This window comes from Lemur catta, chromosome 2 (genome assembly GCF_020740605.2).
Source record: "Lemur catta isolate mLemCat1 chromosome 2, mLemCat1.pri, whole genome shotgun sequence".
Lineage (NCBI taxonomy): Eukaryota > Metazoa > Chordata > Mammalia > Primates > Lemuridae > Lemur > Lemur catta.
The window spans coordinates 136,948,777-136,967,788 of NC_059129.1; the positions used below are offsets into that span (position 1 = coordinate 136,948,777).

General features: G+C 43.6%; 1 protein-coding gene across 1 annotated transcript in view; it reads left to right on the forward strand.

Annotated features, from left to right (window-relative positions):
• TIAM2 (TIAM Rac1 associated GEF 2) overlaps nucleotides 1-19,012 on the forward strand; it is a 131,674-nt gene that overhangs the window by 12,958 nt on the left and 99,704 nt on the right. The window contains exons 2-3 of the mRNA XM_045544619.1: nucleotides 14,050-14,159; nucleotides 15,305-16,483. Of these exons, the coding sequence (XP_045400575.1) occupies nucleotides 15,311-16,483 (1,173 nt within the window). The 5' untranslated portion in view covers nucleotides 14,050-14,159; nucleotides 15,305-15,310. The remainder of the gene's footprint in view (nucleotides 1-14,049; nucleotides 14,160-15,304; nucleotides 16,484-19,012) is intronic.

The window sequence follows — 19,012 nt, forward strand, 5'->3', positions numbered from 1 at the left end:
ACTGTTTTGAATGCAGATAGATAACACCTTCTTTCACTACTTTAGTGCCCAGAGAGTGACTTTGCAAAGCCCTCTTGTTAGAGCGAGCAGGCCTGTGGCAAGGATGCGTGGTCGTGCAAGATAAAGATTAGGCTCCTTGCGAAGAGATTATCCTTCCAACATAGTCCCTCACTTATCCACTAAGTAAAACAGATAATTCTGTCTTGGTGGTCTGAGATTATGTTTGAGCAGAGCCATATTTCCTTTTGCCAAGTTAGTGCAAGGACTCTTCCCGCCATAAATATTGAATGAAAGAACACAGAGCTTGTGCTTCTTAAATATCTGATGGGGCACGAAACCATGTCAGTATGTGCCCCTAGGGTTGGCCCACTTTGTAAGATCCGCTTATGTGATGATGATAAATCAGATTAGTGAGATTCCGTAGCTCAACTGTTAGAATTTTTTTTCTCCCCAATGGCTGGATTTTAGTGATTGATTTATTTTATTTTATTTTATAATAATTCAGAGTAGTACAGGGTTACAAATGTTTTGGTTGCATAAATTGCTTTTGTACAGTTTGAGTCAAAGTTATAAGTGTACCCATCACCCAGATAGTGTGCATTGTACCTGTTAGGTGTGAATTTACCCATCCCCTCCTCCCCCTCCAACCTGCCTGATTCCCGATGAGTTTTATTTCCACATAGGTGTTGTTCGATTAGTTCTAATTTAATGGTGAGTACATGTGATTAATAAAATGTGGTATATGTATACAATGGTGTACTACTCAGCCATAAAAAAAAATCATGAAATAATACCTCTTGTATTAATCTGAGTAGAACTGGAGACCATTCTTCTACATGAAGTATCACAAGAATGGAAAAACAATTTGATTTTTTTAAAAATAATTACCTTTTTATTGAACATTCAGAACAAGGTCTTTTTGGACACTTTTTTTATTTTTAAGGGATAATTTGCATCTTTTCTTTGAAATTAAGTATGCCTTAGATAGAGGCCAAAGTAATAATGGCTTTATTAGAAGGGCTAAAAAAAAGATAAGGGTCTGGAATCGAAATCAATAGCAGCAATATTAAAGAGGGTGAAAAGTAATAATTATGTAGTAGATAAACCTGAATTTCTTACTGTTTTAATACAGTGATCAAATGTCTTTTTGTTACTCAGTCCTATTTAAAACAGGCTTATGAATGGTGGGAGGCGTTAACCTCAGTGTCCCAGGAATGTATATTTTCAGCGATTTATAGTCCATAGCATTGTAGAGACAAAATTTTAGAGCTGAAAATGGACTTCAGACAATTTTTCAAATGGGAAAACTGAAAAATCACAGAACTAAAGTGACTTGTCCAAAGTCCCAGAGATGGTTGTTCGTTACTCAGCTGGGACGAGAGTCCAGGTTAGTTAGTCCTTTTCTTACTCTACCTATTTCTTCAATTGGGAATACTTTGGCACATCCTGATACATCTTAGTAAATCAGTAGAGATGTGTATACGCATATGTTTGTGCGTCTATGGGTAACACGCACACTCATTTCCTTCCTTCCCTTCCTCCCTCCTTCCTTCCTTTCCTTTTTTTTTTTCATTCTTTCTTTCATCTATTTACCTACCTACTTACCACACCAGACAGATTTAAAGCTCTAGCAGAGACAAGGGCGTTTGTTTTTCTTATAGCCTAATGAAGTGCAGAGTTGTACATTCGGTCGCTGGCTGTCATCTCTCTGACTGTTGCCAGAGAGAATTTTAGGTGCACATGTGTTACTCTAATCTATGTGATAAGACAGCTTTGATTAGACTTCATCTGCCAATCTGTTCTTGTTTCAGCCTTAGATTAAGAGTTTGTTTGTTTTTTTCTTGGTTATATTCCAATAGAAGACTGTTTAGGTTTTGTTAGTGCTGTGTCTTACAAAAAAGAGGCTGTGGAAGAGAACAGAAACCCGGCACATGAGCTTTGGCTTTAGTGCCAAGGTAACATGAGGCACTTTTGGAAAAATAAACTTTACACATTAAGTGATAGACCAAGTTATCCTTTATACTCTGGAAAAGGATGTGGTGGGCACCACAGATAGTGTCAGGATGAAGTTGGTTCAGGGCGTTCCTAGGACTTAAATAAAGGCTAAAAAATCCTGGGTATTGTTCAAGCAATGGAAAGTGGGAATAACCCTTATCCTGCTTTTGTGCTTGTCCTTGACTCTGTGATTGCTGAATTGCTAGAGTAGGATTTCTAAAATGGAGATGTGAGGAAGGACTAATGAGATTCGGAGTTTGCAGGCTGCTGATGACAAAAGCTAAAATCCGTGTGATTAACAACAACTGAAAGCAACTGAGTAGAGAGAATGAAAATAGACTTGTCATCCATCTGTGGCTACTTGTGGAAGGTGGAAAAAGGCGTCTTCCAGACAAGTGAATGGGAAGCATCACACTCAGGTGCTAGTAAGCCAGGGAAACTCACAATGCTTAGGAGGCAGTAGACAGCAAAGAGCTTCATGAAAAGTGTACATAAATTCATGAAATATATATATATTCCATTGAAAATTGATAGGCTGGTACCAAATGAACCAAAACAACAGCAGCAACAAAACCCCTGAAATAATGGGAAACTCATAAAACTTTCACTTACTTTATTTAAAATATGACATATAGCAGAAAAAATAGAAATTAACAAGAAAACATAATGTATCAAAGAGTTTCTCACTGGAGTTGATGCTCTTTTATCCTAGTGCCCTATTACGTGTATATAATGTTCATTTTTCTCAAATATTTTCCTGAAGCTGCTTTAATGGCAGAGGGCGGTTGCTCTAGGGCCGACTCCTGCGGATGAGATTCCTTCCCCTTTGGCCGACTCCAGGACATTTGAGGAATTTCCCCTCTCTCTGCTGCCACATCCAGTTTTCCCTCTGATTCTCCTTAGCATGCTGGGATTTCTCCTAAAGACGCACACACGTAACAGTAATAAACCTTTTATCTTCCCAGCTACCACCCGATTCTTCTCCCCCTCACAGTGAAACTCTTCCAACCAGTGTCCTCTAGTCACCCCCTTCCCTTTCGTGGACCTCATCCTCAGACGCACTCCCGTCCCGCCTGCTCCACCCCACTCTGCTCTGGTCAAGTTCACCAGCAACCTCCACGTCGCTAAGTCCAGTGCTCCGTTCTCAGTTTTTATGTGGATCGGAAGCATTTGACATTGTTGCTCAGTCTCCTCCCTGACATAACTTTTTTCGATAGGCTTTAAGGGCAGCACACTCCCTCGGTTTCCTCTTACTTGAATTCACCGACTGCTCCGTTTCCTTTATGCGTTTCTCTTCATTTCCCGGACCTCTTCGTGTTGGAGTTCCCCGGGGCGCCCCGACCGCTTGTCTACCCTTTGTTTGCTTACAGGAGCTTGTCCAGTTTATGTTTTAAATCTTCATGTGGGTGAGTAGCCCACCTGTGCCCGGAACCCCAGACTGGCAGAGCCGGCTGTGCACCAGCGGTGCCCCTCAGACGTCCAGCAGGCTCCTCGAACCCGACGTGGCCAGCACTGAACTCCTCACCTTCCCCGGCCTGCTCCACTCTGCCTCTCCCATTCTCCCGGGGCCGCCCACTTCCACCGCCTTGTGGGTCCCGTGTTCTCCCTTCTCCCGGGTCCACAGCCAGCCGGCTCCTCCGCACCCCTCCCCAGCCCGCGCCCAGACTGCACCGTCTCTCACCTGAGTCATCGTGACAGCCAAGCAGGTCCCCTGTTGCCACTTTGCCGCTGACAGTCCAGATCCACCCAGCAGCCACACTGATCCTTTTAAAAATATGTCCCATGATGAGCCTTCTCTGTCACAACCCTCTAATTATGACTTTCGACCTCAGTGTGAAAGCCAAAGTCCTTAAAATGTCCCTCAAGGCTGCACCCACTGGCTCTACGTCCCCTGTCTGACCTGCCCTGCTCCTTTCCCCCTGGCACGCTGCCTCTGGTGCCTCTGCCTAGAATGCTCTTGCCCTGGAATCCACAGGGGCTCCCTCCTGCAAGCCTCAGCTTCCACACCCCATTCAGTGAGCCCGTCCTCTGCTACCCTGTAAAAATGGCAGCGCTTTCCCTCCACGCTGCCCGCTCTGCCCTGCCCTTCCCTCCACGCTGCCTGCTCTGCCCTGCCCTTCCCTACTGTGTGATCAAAGCACGTAGCATCGTCTGACATACACGTGATTTATTTTCTTTGTTTCTTGTTCATCTCTCTCCATTCCAAGTACAGGAGAATTTAAAATGAGAGCAGGGATTTTTTTGGAGGGGGATCTGTTTTGTTTATTGCTGTATCCCTCAGGTGTAGGACAGTGTCTAGCACAGAGTATTATTCAGTAAATACTGCGTTGATCCATGAAAGTGTATCCTCCCTAGGAAGCCTGATGAGGTAGCAGAAGCAACTTAATGTCATGCTAAATATCACTGGACTCCTATATTTTATCTTAAAAATGTAAATTTCATATTTCACTTCACGGTATGTTTGTTTAAGGAAACAATATTGAAATGACCTTGCATTGAATGAAATTGAACCTTCAGGAAGATGCCCCTTGGTTATTATGTGGTCTTGAGTGTAGCCCTCCCTTGTCCTTTCCTTTTGGTCTTGGTGGCTGTGTCCCCACCCCCACAGACTTTGGGAGGTATATTCTAAGTTATAGTTGATATTGAGGATAATGACTATGAAGCTTAAAGTATCAAGAAAACAAAAGGAAATTGCAAAATTTGTAGCAATGTTCTTTATAAAGCAGTAGAATAGAATAATTACTTTAATCTGAAAGTTCCTTGGTTAACTTAAAATTTCAGTTTTTCATTTCATTCTCACCTCCCCATCCCCGCCTGTGGAAGCCTTTGCTGCTTAAAAAAAGGATACCTTTAGAGAAGGACTTTTTCAGTGTTTTATGTATGGAAAGGACATAGATTGATCACACCACTCGTATAAAAGGGGAGCCTCAAAGTTAAAGTGTACTTTTTAAATAAACATGAAATATTTTCAGATTAAAAAGTACAGAAGAATTTAAAATTACTTTTGTGGGTGGAAAAATACAAACTCTGAAATAATTTAAAGAGATTTATTCTGAGCCAAATTTGAGGACCATGACCCAGAGCCATGCCCAAGAAACCTTGAGTAAGCAGACTTGCGGTGGTTGAGTTGCAGATTGACTTTTATACATTTTTTAGGGAGACTGGAATTACAGGTAGAATCATAAATCAGTACATGGAGGACATACATTGGTTTGGCCCGAAAAGGGCAGAACATCTTGAAGCTCAAGGGCTTGAGAGTCATAGGTGGATTTAGGGATTCTTTAGTTGACAATTGGCTGAAAGAGTTAGGTTTTGTCCAGAAGACCAGGAATGTTTAAGGGTCTTCTATCTTTCATGTGATGCTATACCGGAATCAGATTGGGAAGGAAACAACATCATAAAAACCTGTTTACTGAGATGTTATCATTTGTAGGCATGATTCACCAGGCCCTCTTAGAAAGGAAAATTTTTCCTTTTTCTGGTGGTGGGGAGCGGGGCGGGGGGAGGGGGGGTGCCCAAGGAAAAGATCAGAGTTCAGTCCTCACTTTGATGTAATATATATTTAGAAAATGATTTAAAAGATCCATGTTCGATTCCTACCTTTGCCTCTTAGTGATCTTGGTCAAATTATTTAACGCCTGGAGGCTAAAATTCCCTTTTCTATAACACAGGGATGATTATGCAAGCTATGAGGGTTCGTCCCAGCATTCAGAATATATTAAACCCTTTTCCTTCCATGTGTCCATCTACTTTGGATATCACAATTTTTAAATTCCTGTAAATTAGGAAATTTACACCTACTGATACTATACAACTTTTTTTCCTGAAAGTTTCTGTAAAGGTGTTAGCTAAAATCTTACCAGGTTTGTTGTAAATAATCATATGAATTAAGGAAAATTCCAGCAGTGACTGGTTTAATTTTACTTGTAGGCTCAAGGACAACTTATACTGTAGCCTGAAGACATAAACTTACAGAAGTGAACTCTCACGTAGAGTGACACCCCTAGTTGAAGTAGAATAGTCACACATTTATGAGGGTGGAGAAAGCACCTATTTAAGTGAGGAAAAAAGTGTGTGGGTTAAGCCTATTCATTTTTTAACTTGAACAGTGTATAATGAAGAAATATTTTTTGCCAAGAATAACTTGGTACAATTACCATGCTATATTTTGGTCACAGAATATGATTGAGGTTTAGGAGTACGATGTCTGCTTCTGATTTCCCGAAGCATGAGCCTTATACACACACATCCCGGTCCCCGTGGTCATTGAGAAGCCGCGTGGCCGCACCCTGACGTCTCAGCGCGTGACCTCCGTCGGAGACCTTGTGCAGAGCCTGGGAGGCGCTGACTGGTGCCGAGGCTTGTGGAATGGCCAGAGCTCACAAAGTTTCAAAAAGAGAAGTTATTTAAAAGTCACAGTAACAATTTAAACCTACAAAATTACAAGTTATAAAAGAGAGTTAGTTATTTAAAAGTTTGGTTAACAGCTTTGAATCTTTTGAATCTTTGGTTCTGGTGATCACCAAAACAGCACAAGGTCTATAGAGACTGGGATGCTTGAACACATATTGGCTCAGACTTGAAGTAGACGTGAGAGAAAGAACAGAGTGGGACTGAATATTTGATGTGTGTGTGTGTGTGTGTGTGTGTGTGTGTGTGTGTGTATTTTCTTTTTTTTTTAACTATCCTTGAAAGAGCCTGGGTGAAAATGTGGGTGAAATGCATTTTGATAACTTCCAAAAGAAAAATAAGGAAAACATTTTATCTTTACCAGGATTATTTCATTATAGACCAAATTGATTCTGTAATTTTACTTGAAAAGTTTTTTTTTTAAGTCCCTGAAATATTTTCAGTTTCTGTGATGGCTCAGATTTAGCCAGGCCATTGAATTTACTTGACATTCCAAAAACATACCAGTAATATTTGTGGGATTGTTGGTCTCACCACCTCGCTCATAAACTCAGCGCTGTTAAACTTGTAATATTCTCTTATTGATTCTCCAAATGTGGCATGTCTGTAATCTCCTTCCCTGCGCACGAGCTCCTGAGCCCCTCTGGGGGAGGGATGGTGCCATCTCTCACATTTGGTTCCCTCCTAGGAGGGTCTCCAAACACTGATGCTGAATTGTTGAGGGGAACTTTTTTATTTCACTTCAGTCCTCCAAGTTTCTGCCAACACTTTGAACATTTTCCTCCTTTGCCAACGCTGCCTCCCATACTGACCTTTGAACTGTTGGCTCCTGGGGGCCCCTTCCCCAGAGGTTGTCCCGAAGTGTCCCTAGGTGGTGTTTCACCCTGTGGCAATTCTGGGGACAGTGGGGTTGGTGGGTGCATGAGGGCTGGTGGGAAGATGCATGCCCCTCCTCCACACCGCCTTCCCCCCTAACCTCCCTCCCCTCATCCCCCCTCCTCTCCCTCCCCTTACCCCTCCCTCTCCTCCTCCTTCTCCTCCTCCCTCTCCTCCTCCTCCCTCTTCCTTCCTCTTCCAAACTTTGTCCCTGACACAGTTCAGGCCCTGCAGTCCTTATCAGCACTTTATTCCCACTTTATTCACTTGCAGAGTCAGTCCTTTATGGATTCTGCTAGTGGTTGTGGGCACCAGGTCTTTGGAGCTGCTGGTTCCTGTTCCCTGGAATTCCCTTTTTCCCTTTCTTCATCTGACAGTCCCACTCATCCCTCTAGATGCACTTCGTCAGCCATCTTCCTTATGGGGTCATTCCTCACTTTTCTAGGAGGAATTTCAGTGTCCAGTGGAAGTTTCTCCTAATTTGTAGGATGCATGAGGTTGAGCACCATGGGCCTAACTTCTAGTGTCCAGAACTGCACCTCCATAGCGGACAGTCCTTTTTTATCTGGCTCTTCCTATTTCTATTTGAAGTGTTTGCCTTGGACAATGACTTTTTTAAAAACGTTTTGAGACTCTAGAGTTTGGTTGTCCTTGGGTCTTATTAGAACAGATGTGCCATTCTGACGAAACCACTTGAGGTTTTATAACTCATTGTTTTTAAAAACTTTTTTCTTTTTTTTTGACCACTACTCAAGAAGATGTAATTTTACTTCACAACTCAGTATACGGGCAAACACACGAGCATACACAAGAATTTAGTTTCATAAAACAATGTTTACCCGTACTGGCATGCATTCTGGTATTTTCTGTTCTGTTTATTGCATTCTGTCCACCATTCTGTTCTGTTATGTTCCATTCTATTAATTTTAAAAAATTGGTATCAATTCCTTAAACGAATTTTGTGGCCCAACAGTGGGCCATGACCCATAGTTTGATCAGCCTTCTGTAAGCAGTGTTGCAGATGTTAGGACGTTTATAAAACAGGTATGAGTGCCCAGACCCTGCCTGTGATAAATTGACTCACTAAGGTGATGAACTGGACAAAAAGCTGGGCTGTTGTCTCTGTGGAATGTGTTACTTTCCTCCTGTTGAATACCAGCCGTGCCTGTCAACTGAGACCCTGCTCCCCAGGGCATTCCTTGCTGCAGATGGGCTCATCCATTCATCTGTTAATATGCATTTGGAAGGAGTCCTGCTGAATTGAAAGAGGACCAAGGGCCCAACAATGGAAGCTTAGCGTTTGAGGCCCTTCTCAGCAGCTTGCTTTCTGCCCACTTTGTTTGTAAGGATTACCCTTCCTAAGCATTATTCCTGCAGAGACCAGATGTTCCTTTTGCCTGCCTCTTTATACCAATTGGGTTCAAGTCTTATGATTAGAAATGAGCTCCTTCAAGGCTCGGTATTCAGTTCGTGCATGCTGAGTGTAGTTCATTGATGCAAGATGAGAGAAACAGATCCTGGCAATATTTACAGGGTTTACTAGCGAGTCTGGATCTTTGAGAGTTGAATGCTTTTGTTTTAGATTTTTAGGCACGTTTGTCCTTGTATGTTAATAGTTTTAGTGACACAGGCAGTGGTAAAACTTCAGGGCAGGGTTTCTCAGCCTTGGCACTATTGACACATTGGACCCAATATTATTTGTTGTGGGAGCTGTCTGGTGTGTTGTAGGATGTTTAGCAGCATCCCTGGCCTTCACCCACTAGATGCCAGTGGCAGACTCCAGTTGTGACAACCAAAAATATCTCCAGACATGCCAAATATCCTCTGGGGGGCAAAATTGCCCTGGTTGAGATTGATTGCTTTAGGGTAATACCAGTTGTTCAGTGAATGTTTGGGTTATTTTCTTACATTTTCTAACGTATCTAATGCAAGTGCCTGGCTTGTGTCATTGTTTTTCTTGTCATTTGACAGATTGCTTGCAAATTAGGTCGTTTTATGTGCTGTAATAATTTGGGGAATTGATCAAAATCAGACAAATGCTAACAGTAGGACATAGGATATTTCAAATACATATAAGTAACATTTAATTTAGTAATTAATAATGAAAGATCTGAAACGACACTGCTAAAATAAGATCTGATATCATAATATATGAAATTAGGTTTATAACTAAAAATGAATAGTAGTACTCTGTGTTGCATTTCACAGTTTTTTAGGAGGTTTCACATACATTTCCATACTTGATTCTCAATGTGTGGGGTAGGTAGGGCAGATGTATTCTTAGCCTCAAGTTGCAAAGGAGGAAAATGAAATCCAGAAAGTGTAAGTGATTTGCCCAGAGTCTCCCGTGCTGTTAAGCGACAGAAGCAGGCCGTAGCCCAGGTCCTCTGACACAAACCAGACCAGAACGCTGAGACTTGTCTCTTTAACAATTAAAGCTCTCCCCTCCCCACCCCAAGTAAAGGAAACCCAGTGGATTGCTGTTAAGGTTACTGCTGGCTGGTGCATATCTCTGTCTGAAGTATTTGCCTTGGACAATGATGAGGGTCCTAGTTCAGTGCAAAGATCTCTCTGGAAGGACGTGAAGCCTGTTGGTGTCTCCTGGTGGTAGAACTTGAGCTTCCTCTGACTGTCTCACCCAGCCATAAATCTGCTTCTGTGTTGCGGCCCTGAGCCCCCCGGCCCTCCTTGCAGGCCTGTCACAGCGCTATCTGCCCGCCCCGGGGTTTCCTCTTGTTCTCCTTCAGTTGTTCCATCTGGGTGGCTGGCTCCGGGCCTCAGCCTGGGACAAAGCAGAGGCGGAGGATTCTAGTTTTCTTTGCTACAAACGCCACACTACATGGAAATGGAGACTCTGGGACTCTTGACACCTCAGTGCAAGCCCAGGCTCAAGGCAAATGAAGCAAAGGTAACTCTTGATTTTGCTCCTGAAAGATATTTTTTGCTGGGGTTCCGTTGGTACAGTGGTTGTTGGGACTGTGGTGACATATTTGTGAAATTCCGCCACATTGCTGGACATATCTGGTGTGCTTATTGATGACAATTAAAAAAAAAAGAAAAATCTTCTATTTTTGTTTGTGATTTTTAGCTTAAAAAGCTACAGAGAACATGGATGTGAAATGGGGATTAGAAGGGAATGCAGAATGAAAGGAATTTTTTTTAAGGTTCATGGACATGGAATTGTGGTCATTTTTTTCAAATTCCAATATTTCATTATAATTGTCCAGCAAACAAAAAATTATAAAAAAGTATATACACAACATACAATGTTTGCTAACTATGCATAATCTTAGTGCCATACCATTCCAGACTGACTTCAGTTAAAATACTTCTCTACCAGCTCTGGGTCTCAACACCCATTAGTATGCCTCATATGTGTGATTGCAGGTTGGTTTCCTCATATGTGTTATTGCAAGTTAGCATACTTTAATTCGTATTATTGTAGGTTACTATACCTAATATGTACTTTTGCTATTTATAGATGCCAGGCCCTTTTTTACTACTTGTTTTCTTTTTTTTAAGAGTTCCCAGGAAATCTGCTCTTCTAAAAAATTTTTTCAGCCCCTTTTCTTTCAACAAAAAAAATTTTTAACTTGATTACCACAAAATTCCCCTAGTAAAGGAGTCAGGCAGCCAGAGGTTGCTGAAAATTTGACCTGCGTATTCTCTTGCTTCCAGACGAAAATCATAGCTGAAGCATGACAGATAAATATCTGTTCAATTTGTCAAACTCTGGAGGGACAATAATTACATAGTTCCCCTCTGGGATTACCCTTCTGTCAATAAATTTCTCATAAATATTGGACAAATTCTTCCTGCTACAGTTTAAGGCTGTCCCCCCAACCTGCATTGAGCAGACATGAGGAACAGCTGGTCAGCATCCTGCCTATGTGAAAATGCACATTGTTTTCACTTCTGTCCCTGCCTGCTGGCTCTTCCCTAGGCTGTACTGGCTTAATTATGAACCATGGCCCGTGGTTTTATATACTCAGTCTTTCAACCACTCCCAGTAGGGAGAATTCCTGCCCTTGGTCTGGGTCCAAGTCAACCTTCTAACCTGTGAAGTTGCTTTCATTCAATTCAACAGGTGTTTATTGAGCACTTGCTATAAGCCCCCATGCTCAAGCCTTGAGTGGCAGTGACTAGTAAAGGATGGGGTCTCATGCTGTGTGCTTTGAAATATCCCATGAAATAAGAAATTATGCTATTGAATTGCAAAAGTAGTAAGATGAGTTTAGGTCATAACCTGCTACTGAGGCATAAACTCCCCCTCGGAGCTGTTCTGTGGCTTTGAATCGCAGCCTTTGTGTGTCTGTGAGCGGCTGACACAGACGGGCTCACCAGCAGCTCTGGAGAGCTTGGCGCCTCTGCTGTGTGCGCTGCAGCTGCGGACGGCTGACAACGACAACAGGAAGGAGGCAGCCAGGAGCCTTCCAGCTTCAGGGGCATCACTGCACCTTGGTCTGAACAAAAGATCAAGTCATTGTGATGGTCGAAGGGGCAACAGCCAGGAGCTTCTCCTGCCACTCTTAGGTCCCTAAATTAAAAAATGAAAGGGTAGCTAAGAAAGACCAATGGCTCAGGTTTTGAACTTTTAAAAGGTGGGGATTCTTGTGGTCCAGCTCCGGTGTCAGAGATGGGGGCGAGATTTTAGGTGAGTCAACTGGTGGCTGTCCCTTTTTCAGATGTGTGGGAGAAGCCGCCTAAAAGGCAAATGCCAGTAGCCTATAGCAGGCCCCGTTTCAGGCTTCATTAATTTGACACTGGCCTTGGTGTTAATAGACTTCAGTGAGCTATTAGATTTCCTGCTGATGGCTAAGTGAAAAATCTATTCAATGTTTCTTTTTTTAAATTTAAAATGTATTTGTGTGGGTAGACCCAGGCAGGAGACTTGTCTTTGGCCTTATTAGAGGAACTTAGGTCCAGTGTCATTGCTTCCCCTCTTGTTAACTTTATCTATATTTATTTGTTTATTGGTTGACAGAGTCTTGCTCTGTTGCCTAGGCTGGAGTACAGTGGTGTGATCACAGCTCACTGCGGCCTCCAACTCCTGGGCTCAAGCGATCTTCCTGCTTCAGCCTCCCGAGTAGCTGAGACTACAGGTGTGCACCATCATGCCCAGCTAATTTTTAATTTTTTTTGTAGAGACAGGGTCTCAATATGTTGCCCAGGCTGGTCTTGAACTCCTGGGCTCAAGGAATTGGATCTCCTGCATCAGCCTTCTGAAGTGCTGGGATTGCAGATGTGAGCTGCCGCATGCCAGCTGCCTCTCCTTAACTTTAAAAGTCACTGTTCCGCCCTCCAAAGAAGCCAGTAAGCTTCTTTGGAGCTTACAGTAGCCAATAAGCACATGAAAAGATGCTAATCACTGATCATTAGAGAAATGCAAATGAAAACCATAATGAGTTGCTACCTATGTCCATTAGGATGGCTACTATCAAAAACCCAGACAGTAACAAGTATGAGTGAGGATGTGGAAGAACTGGAACCCTGGAGCACAGTTGGTGGGCATGTAAAATGGTGCAGCTGCTGTGGAAAACAGTATGAAAGTTCCTCGGAGAATTAAAAATGGAATAACCTGGTGATCCTGCGTTTCTGCTTCTGGGTATATACCCAAAAGAAAGCAGGGTCTCAAAGAGAGATTTAAACACCTATGTTCATAGCAGCATTAGTCACAATAGCTGAAAGGTAGAAGCAGCCCAAGTGTCTATGGATAAATGCATATACATTTAATGGAATGTCATTCAGCCTTAACAAGGAAGGAAATTCTGACACCTGCTACCACATGGATGAACCTTGAAGACATTATGCTCAGTGAAATAAGTCAGTTGCAAAAAAACAAATACTTCTGCTTATGTGACGTACCTAGAGTTGTCAGATTCATAGAGACAGGAAGTAGAATGGTGGTGTCCAGGGGCTGTGGAGTGTAGGGAGTTTCTGTTTAATGGGTACAGAGTGTCAGTTCTGCAAAACAAAGTTCTGGAAATGGATGTTGGCTATGGTTGCAAAACAGTGTTGATGTACTTCACACTGCTGAACGTACTCTTAAAAATGGTTAAGATGGAAAATTTTGCTATGCATGTTTTACCACAATTACGAATAAAATCTGTAAAAGGAGGTGAACAGTCACTGTCGAAACTTCACCACTGTACTATGTCTGCGGCTTTGTGTCCCGCAGTGTGTGTGGACACTGGCAGCCACCCCATCTTGGCCGCCCCCCCCAAGAAAACCCTGCCTTATTCCTGAGAGGTGGCCTTTTGCCCCTGAGAACATTTATGGGGTCAACCTCTAAAATGTAAGTTGTTTTAGTGAAGGACTAGTCAACTGTGATTTTACATTTTGGGTTTTGTTTTTACTGCTTAGTCAACTAGAGAACAGTGGACGGCTTTTGTCTGGTCAGGAGGATGCTCCTGCACTCCTGTCAGTGCAGTGAGTCAGAGAGTTGTTTTCCTGGCAGTGGTGACAGACGAGCCATGCATGACTCACCGGCACTCTCTCCTGCTCGCCCCTGAAACAAAGGCATGCATTTGACTGCAGGCCCTGTTGAGCTGGTGGCCTTTACGAGATTGGGTGGGCAGTTCTGGCTTCCACCACATCTTCTAAACAACCCTGATGAACCAAGCAGTTCACAGACATTTCATTTATTATTTTGACAGTGATTCTGGAGACCAGTTACTTCTTTAGGTAATTTACGTTAAACCTCCCTTTTCACTTAGCAAGTGTGATGTCAGATGCTTGACGGACTTTTCTGATATTTCTGTTTTTCAGGATCATTTCATGGACTCACTGTCCATGTGTGTTAAATGTGCTGCCTCCCTCCCAAGACCATGTAAAGCCTACTGACCGTTCGGCTCCTCAGAGCGAGAACCAGACTGCAGGTAAACCCAGCTCACATGCGTTGGGGTTCACGTCACATTGCGTGACTGTGATAAAGATAATGAGCAAAGGTTTAATTATTTGGTCCAGTGGTTTTGGTTTTAAAATATTTGATAACTGCCACCAGAGAAAAGTCAATCCATTTGACTTCTGTTTTATGGCTATACATTCTTAGATGTAAAAGAATTACAATAAAAATCCTACTAAATATATTTCAAAGCAGAAGTGGAAGAGCATCACCTCCCACTTGCCTAAAATACTGGTTAGAAGGAAAAACCAAGAGGAGAGGTTTGGATCAAGTTTCACTTTGAGTTTGGCTTTAGTGATTCTTTGAGCAAATTGGGATTTTAAAGGGAAGTAAAAGGGTCTGTTAATTTTTTCTGATGCCACATTCTAACAAGTCACCTTCAAACTTTTTTCGCTCATTATGTTCTAAAGCGAGGATGCCTGAGTCTTTAGAAAAGCTCTAGAGGTTAAAAATATTAAAATATTTTTCTGTCCCAAATGAGAGCTCTTATTTTTCCCCTGCTATTTTTCATCTTAGCCGGGTTTTCGAGGACTCCTAGTTCTTTTCTTTTGTGGTATCCCTGAAGCTCTAGCAGAGCCTGGTGCCCAGAGCCATGGTTATTACAAATTTGGTAGTTCTTGAGCAAAAATCTCTTATATTATGGTGAGGTGTTAGCTCTACCAGTAGTTTATGTATAATGAAAATGTATCTCTCCGATCACTGAAATCTGTGTATTTGGACTGACAAAGATACTTTCCAGTTACTCTGTTCAAGAATCATTAGTTCAAAACCTCCCAGCACCAACCCTGAAGGAGATCTCTTCCTTAAGCTGATTTTTATGCCTGTTCAATTTCTAAATTAACATTGTACAACTAATAACATATTTAAAATAACTAGCACATGAGTGTGCAATATTGTCTGTCTGGCTAATAAGCAGCCTTGCACGGTAAGGAGAGCCAATTCAATAATTCTTGTCCCTACTCCCATGAGATGTGCCAGGCACTGAAAGAAGTTGCTTGTTTCCTGTGTGAAGTGTAGGAGTTTTTTTTTTTTTTTTTTTTTTTTTTTTTTAGAAAGTTCTGTCATAATGGAATGTAATTTAGGTCATGAGTCTTACTGATGCAACTGTTCTTAATTTAGGTTAAAATGGGGAACTCCGAGAGTCAGTACACCCTTCAAGGATCTAAAAACCATAGCAATACTATTACCGGTGCTAAGCAAAAGCCTTGCTCCCTGAAAATACGTGGCATTCATGCAAAAGACGAGAAGTCGTTGCATGGGTGGAGTCACGGCAGCAGCGGGGCAGGTTACAAGTCCAGGTCCCTGGCCCGAAGCTGCCTTTCTCACTTTAAGAGTAACCAGCCTTACGCGTCGAGGCCCGGTGGGCCCACGTGCAAAGTCTCCAAAGGCGTTGCTCACTCTAAGCACAGGACAAACGCCCCAGGAAAGGATTTCCAGGGCAACAATGCTGCTTTCTCTCCCGAGAATGGCTTCCCCTTTGTTGGCCACCAGCCCGCAGCTCACCACGTCACCTCCAGAGACTGCAACGGCCACCTTCTCAACTGCTATGGGAGAAACGAGAGCGTCGCCTCCACGCCGCCCGGCGAGGACCGCAGGAGCCCCCGGGTGCTCATCCGGACGCTGGGGAAGCTGGACGGGTGTTTGAGGGTCGAGTTTCACAACGGTGACAGCCACGGCAAAGTGCCTGCGGAGGCCTCTGGTGGGCCGGTGCAGCTGCTGCGCTACTCGCCCACGGAGCCCGCAGCCAGGAGGGCTTCTGGCGCCGATTCCCCGCCCAGCCGCCGGCCCTCGCCCACGGACTCTCGCCCGCGCTCCAGCAAAGGCAGCTCCCTGAGCTCCGAGTCCTCCTGGTACGACTCCCCGTGGGGCAACGCCGGGGAGCTGAGCGAGGTGGAGGGCTCCTTCCTGGCCCCCGGCATGCCTGACCCCGGCCTCCACGCCAGCTTTCCCCCCGGTGACGCCAAAAAGCCTTTCAACCAAAGCTCTTCCCTGTCCTCCCTCCGGGAACTGTACAAAGACGCCAACCTGGGGCGCCTGTCCCCCGCGGGCAGCCGCCTGTCTGATGAGTACGTGGGCGCGCACGCCAGCCTCAGCACCCGCGTCTCCTTTGCCTCGGACATCGACGTGCCCTCCCGAGTGGCGCACAGGGACCCCGCCCAGTACAGCTCCTTCACCCTCCCCTGTCGCAAGCCCAAAGCCTTAACCGAGGATAGTGCCAAGAAGGACACCCTCAAAGCCAGGATGCGACGGATCAGCGACTGGACCGGCAGCCTCTCTAGGAAGAAGAGGAAACTGCAGGTGAGCACACCTTAGCGCTCGGGGAGGATCCCCTTAGCTTCCCCGTCTGTAGGACGGGAAGGGGGAAGGTCACCAGAGCGTTGTCGGAGGCTTCAATGAGCTGGTGAAAGTGAAGAGTGTAGCATAAGTCGTGGCGCATCTCGTTTTCAGGTGTGGTTTTTTTTTTCCTTTTGCTTCAGATGTGCGTTTTCACTCTTAGCACACAACTTCAGTCTTCCCATGTCTCGGCTTGGGCTGCAAACAAAACACCATGGACATTTATTTCTCACAGTTCTGGAGGCCGGGAAGACGCAGGTCAGGGTGCCAGGGTGGTTGGATGCTGGGGAAGGCTCTCTTCCCGGCTGCAGGCGGCTGACTTCTCACTGTGTCCTCACATGGCAGAGCGAGAGGAGCTCTGGGCTCTCTTGCTTTTCTTATAAAGACCCTAATCCCATCCTGGGGGCCCCACCCTCATGACCTCATCTAAACTGATTAGCTTCTAAAGGTATCACATTGAGGGTTAAGGCTTCAACATGTGGATTTTGGGGGGACACATACCTTCAGTTCATAGCACCCTAAGTCTGAGCTTGCCTCTGTACTACTGGGTGAGCTCCACAGGCCTAATCTTAAGACCTGGCCAAACTGTTCTTAGAAAGTACAGAGTTGGAGAGAATTCCTGAAAGAATTGGTTATCTGAGAATCTGGCTAGATCTCAGTTTTAAATTCCAAAAACAAATAAAAAAAATGAGATCGTTGTTATTTTTGGGTGAGTAGGCTTCCTGAACTTGCTGTTACTTTGAGGAAATTAAAAATTTCTATGCTTAAGTTGGTACATCAAAAAAAAAGTTGACAGTGTATCTATGTGTGTAATCTTACAACCTTCTCATAGGGATAACTCGTGGAATATTGAAAACATCTTGTACCTAAGTACATGCACTAGAAAAAACATAATGCTATTAAGATAAGAATTATGATGGTAATAGTAATAATACTATTAAGTTTTAATGGGAGAACAAAGTAGCTTTGTTACCAGGAAGAAAAGTAATAGATTGCCTTTTAAAGTAACTAATGGCAATTGCTAGGTTTTCAGGTTATTGTTGTTTTGTTTGTTTTTACTTGTGGTTATTTATAAAAGGTAAAAGCTTTTGTAACTTCTATGACTCAGTATAAGTCATAGAATTAAGGGAATTTGAGTGGGCAATTAGTCTCTGGCAGAATTGCATTTTAATCATCCTGGATAGACATAAAATTATAAAAATTTATAGAGCTTTAGGGGTGGAAAATAATATAACTTCACTGAATAGTTTGTTTCAGATTCACGAGGTTTGACACTAGTTAATTTCCTCCTTATGTGTAATGTCTACCATGACTGTCCCTTCCGATTGTCCTTGGGTACCCCTTTCTCCTTTACGCAGAGATAAAGAACAGATGCTCCTCATCTTGTTTACAGGACCTCGTCATATCCCCGAGTACAGTAATTTACTCACTCCTTCGTTGTCACTTCTGCAGACTAAACCACTGAATAGCAGAGATCTGACCTTTGTCTTCCAGCTCCCATTTCCCAAACAGCTAAGAACAATTAAGCGTAGTGGGAGAAACCGCTCCTGCCCGTGCTGGGGCTGCAGTCCCACGCAGACAACTTTCACCCCTTCTCGATTCACGTGTTACAGTGCCTACCTGTGTTCATTCAGCTGTTGTCAACTATGTCCCCTAATTGATACTGCATCGAACCAGTCAGTCCACACCTCTCATTTGTACTGAGTGTGCTTCTATCTTACTGTGGCCTGACTCACCCGGAGCTCTCCTGGATCTCATTCCATTTCAGTTTCCATTCAGTCTAGAAGCAGACCATTTGGTGCTGTGTACCGATCACTCTCTGTCCCACGTAGGCCCTCATGACCCCTCCTGCCTGTAGGAGCTGAGCTCCCTCAGTTCCTCTGAAAACCTAACTCTGAATTATTTGTGTGCCCACAGAGATCACAAAACAAGCTGGTTAGAATCAAAGAATCAGAATTTTAAAGCTAGAAAGGACTCCCCCTCATTTTAAAAGTGAGGAAACTAAGGTTTAAGGAGTTTGAGGGGTTTTCTGGAAGACACGTGGCTAGTTGGTGGAGAAGCAGGGCCAAGCCATCTCTGCGGAAGCTCAGGCACATGCATTTGCCACCCTGCCACGTGGCCACGGTGCTGTTGGAAGCTACAGCTAAGTACTTTGGGGCTGTTGCATAGTAAGATAATCAACTATTTTGGGTTTTTTAAAAGTGGCCTATGAAGGCTGATCTTCTAGTTTTGCCTTGTGTTCCCACAATTGATGATCTATAAATGTGAACAAGATTAACTTTTTTGGCAAGTATGCCACTTCTGTTGGCCATGCCTTTGTTTTCCTTTCATAATTTAAGGTTAAGATCAAGTTTAGGTACTTAAAAAAATGTAATCATTGCACAGGAGCAAAGTTTGTGACAATGTACTGTATAATAAGGCACCAAACCAATACATACTCACTCTCAGACACACAGACTTCTTTATGTCAGCAGGGCAATGTTCAGAAACTCT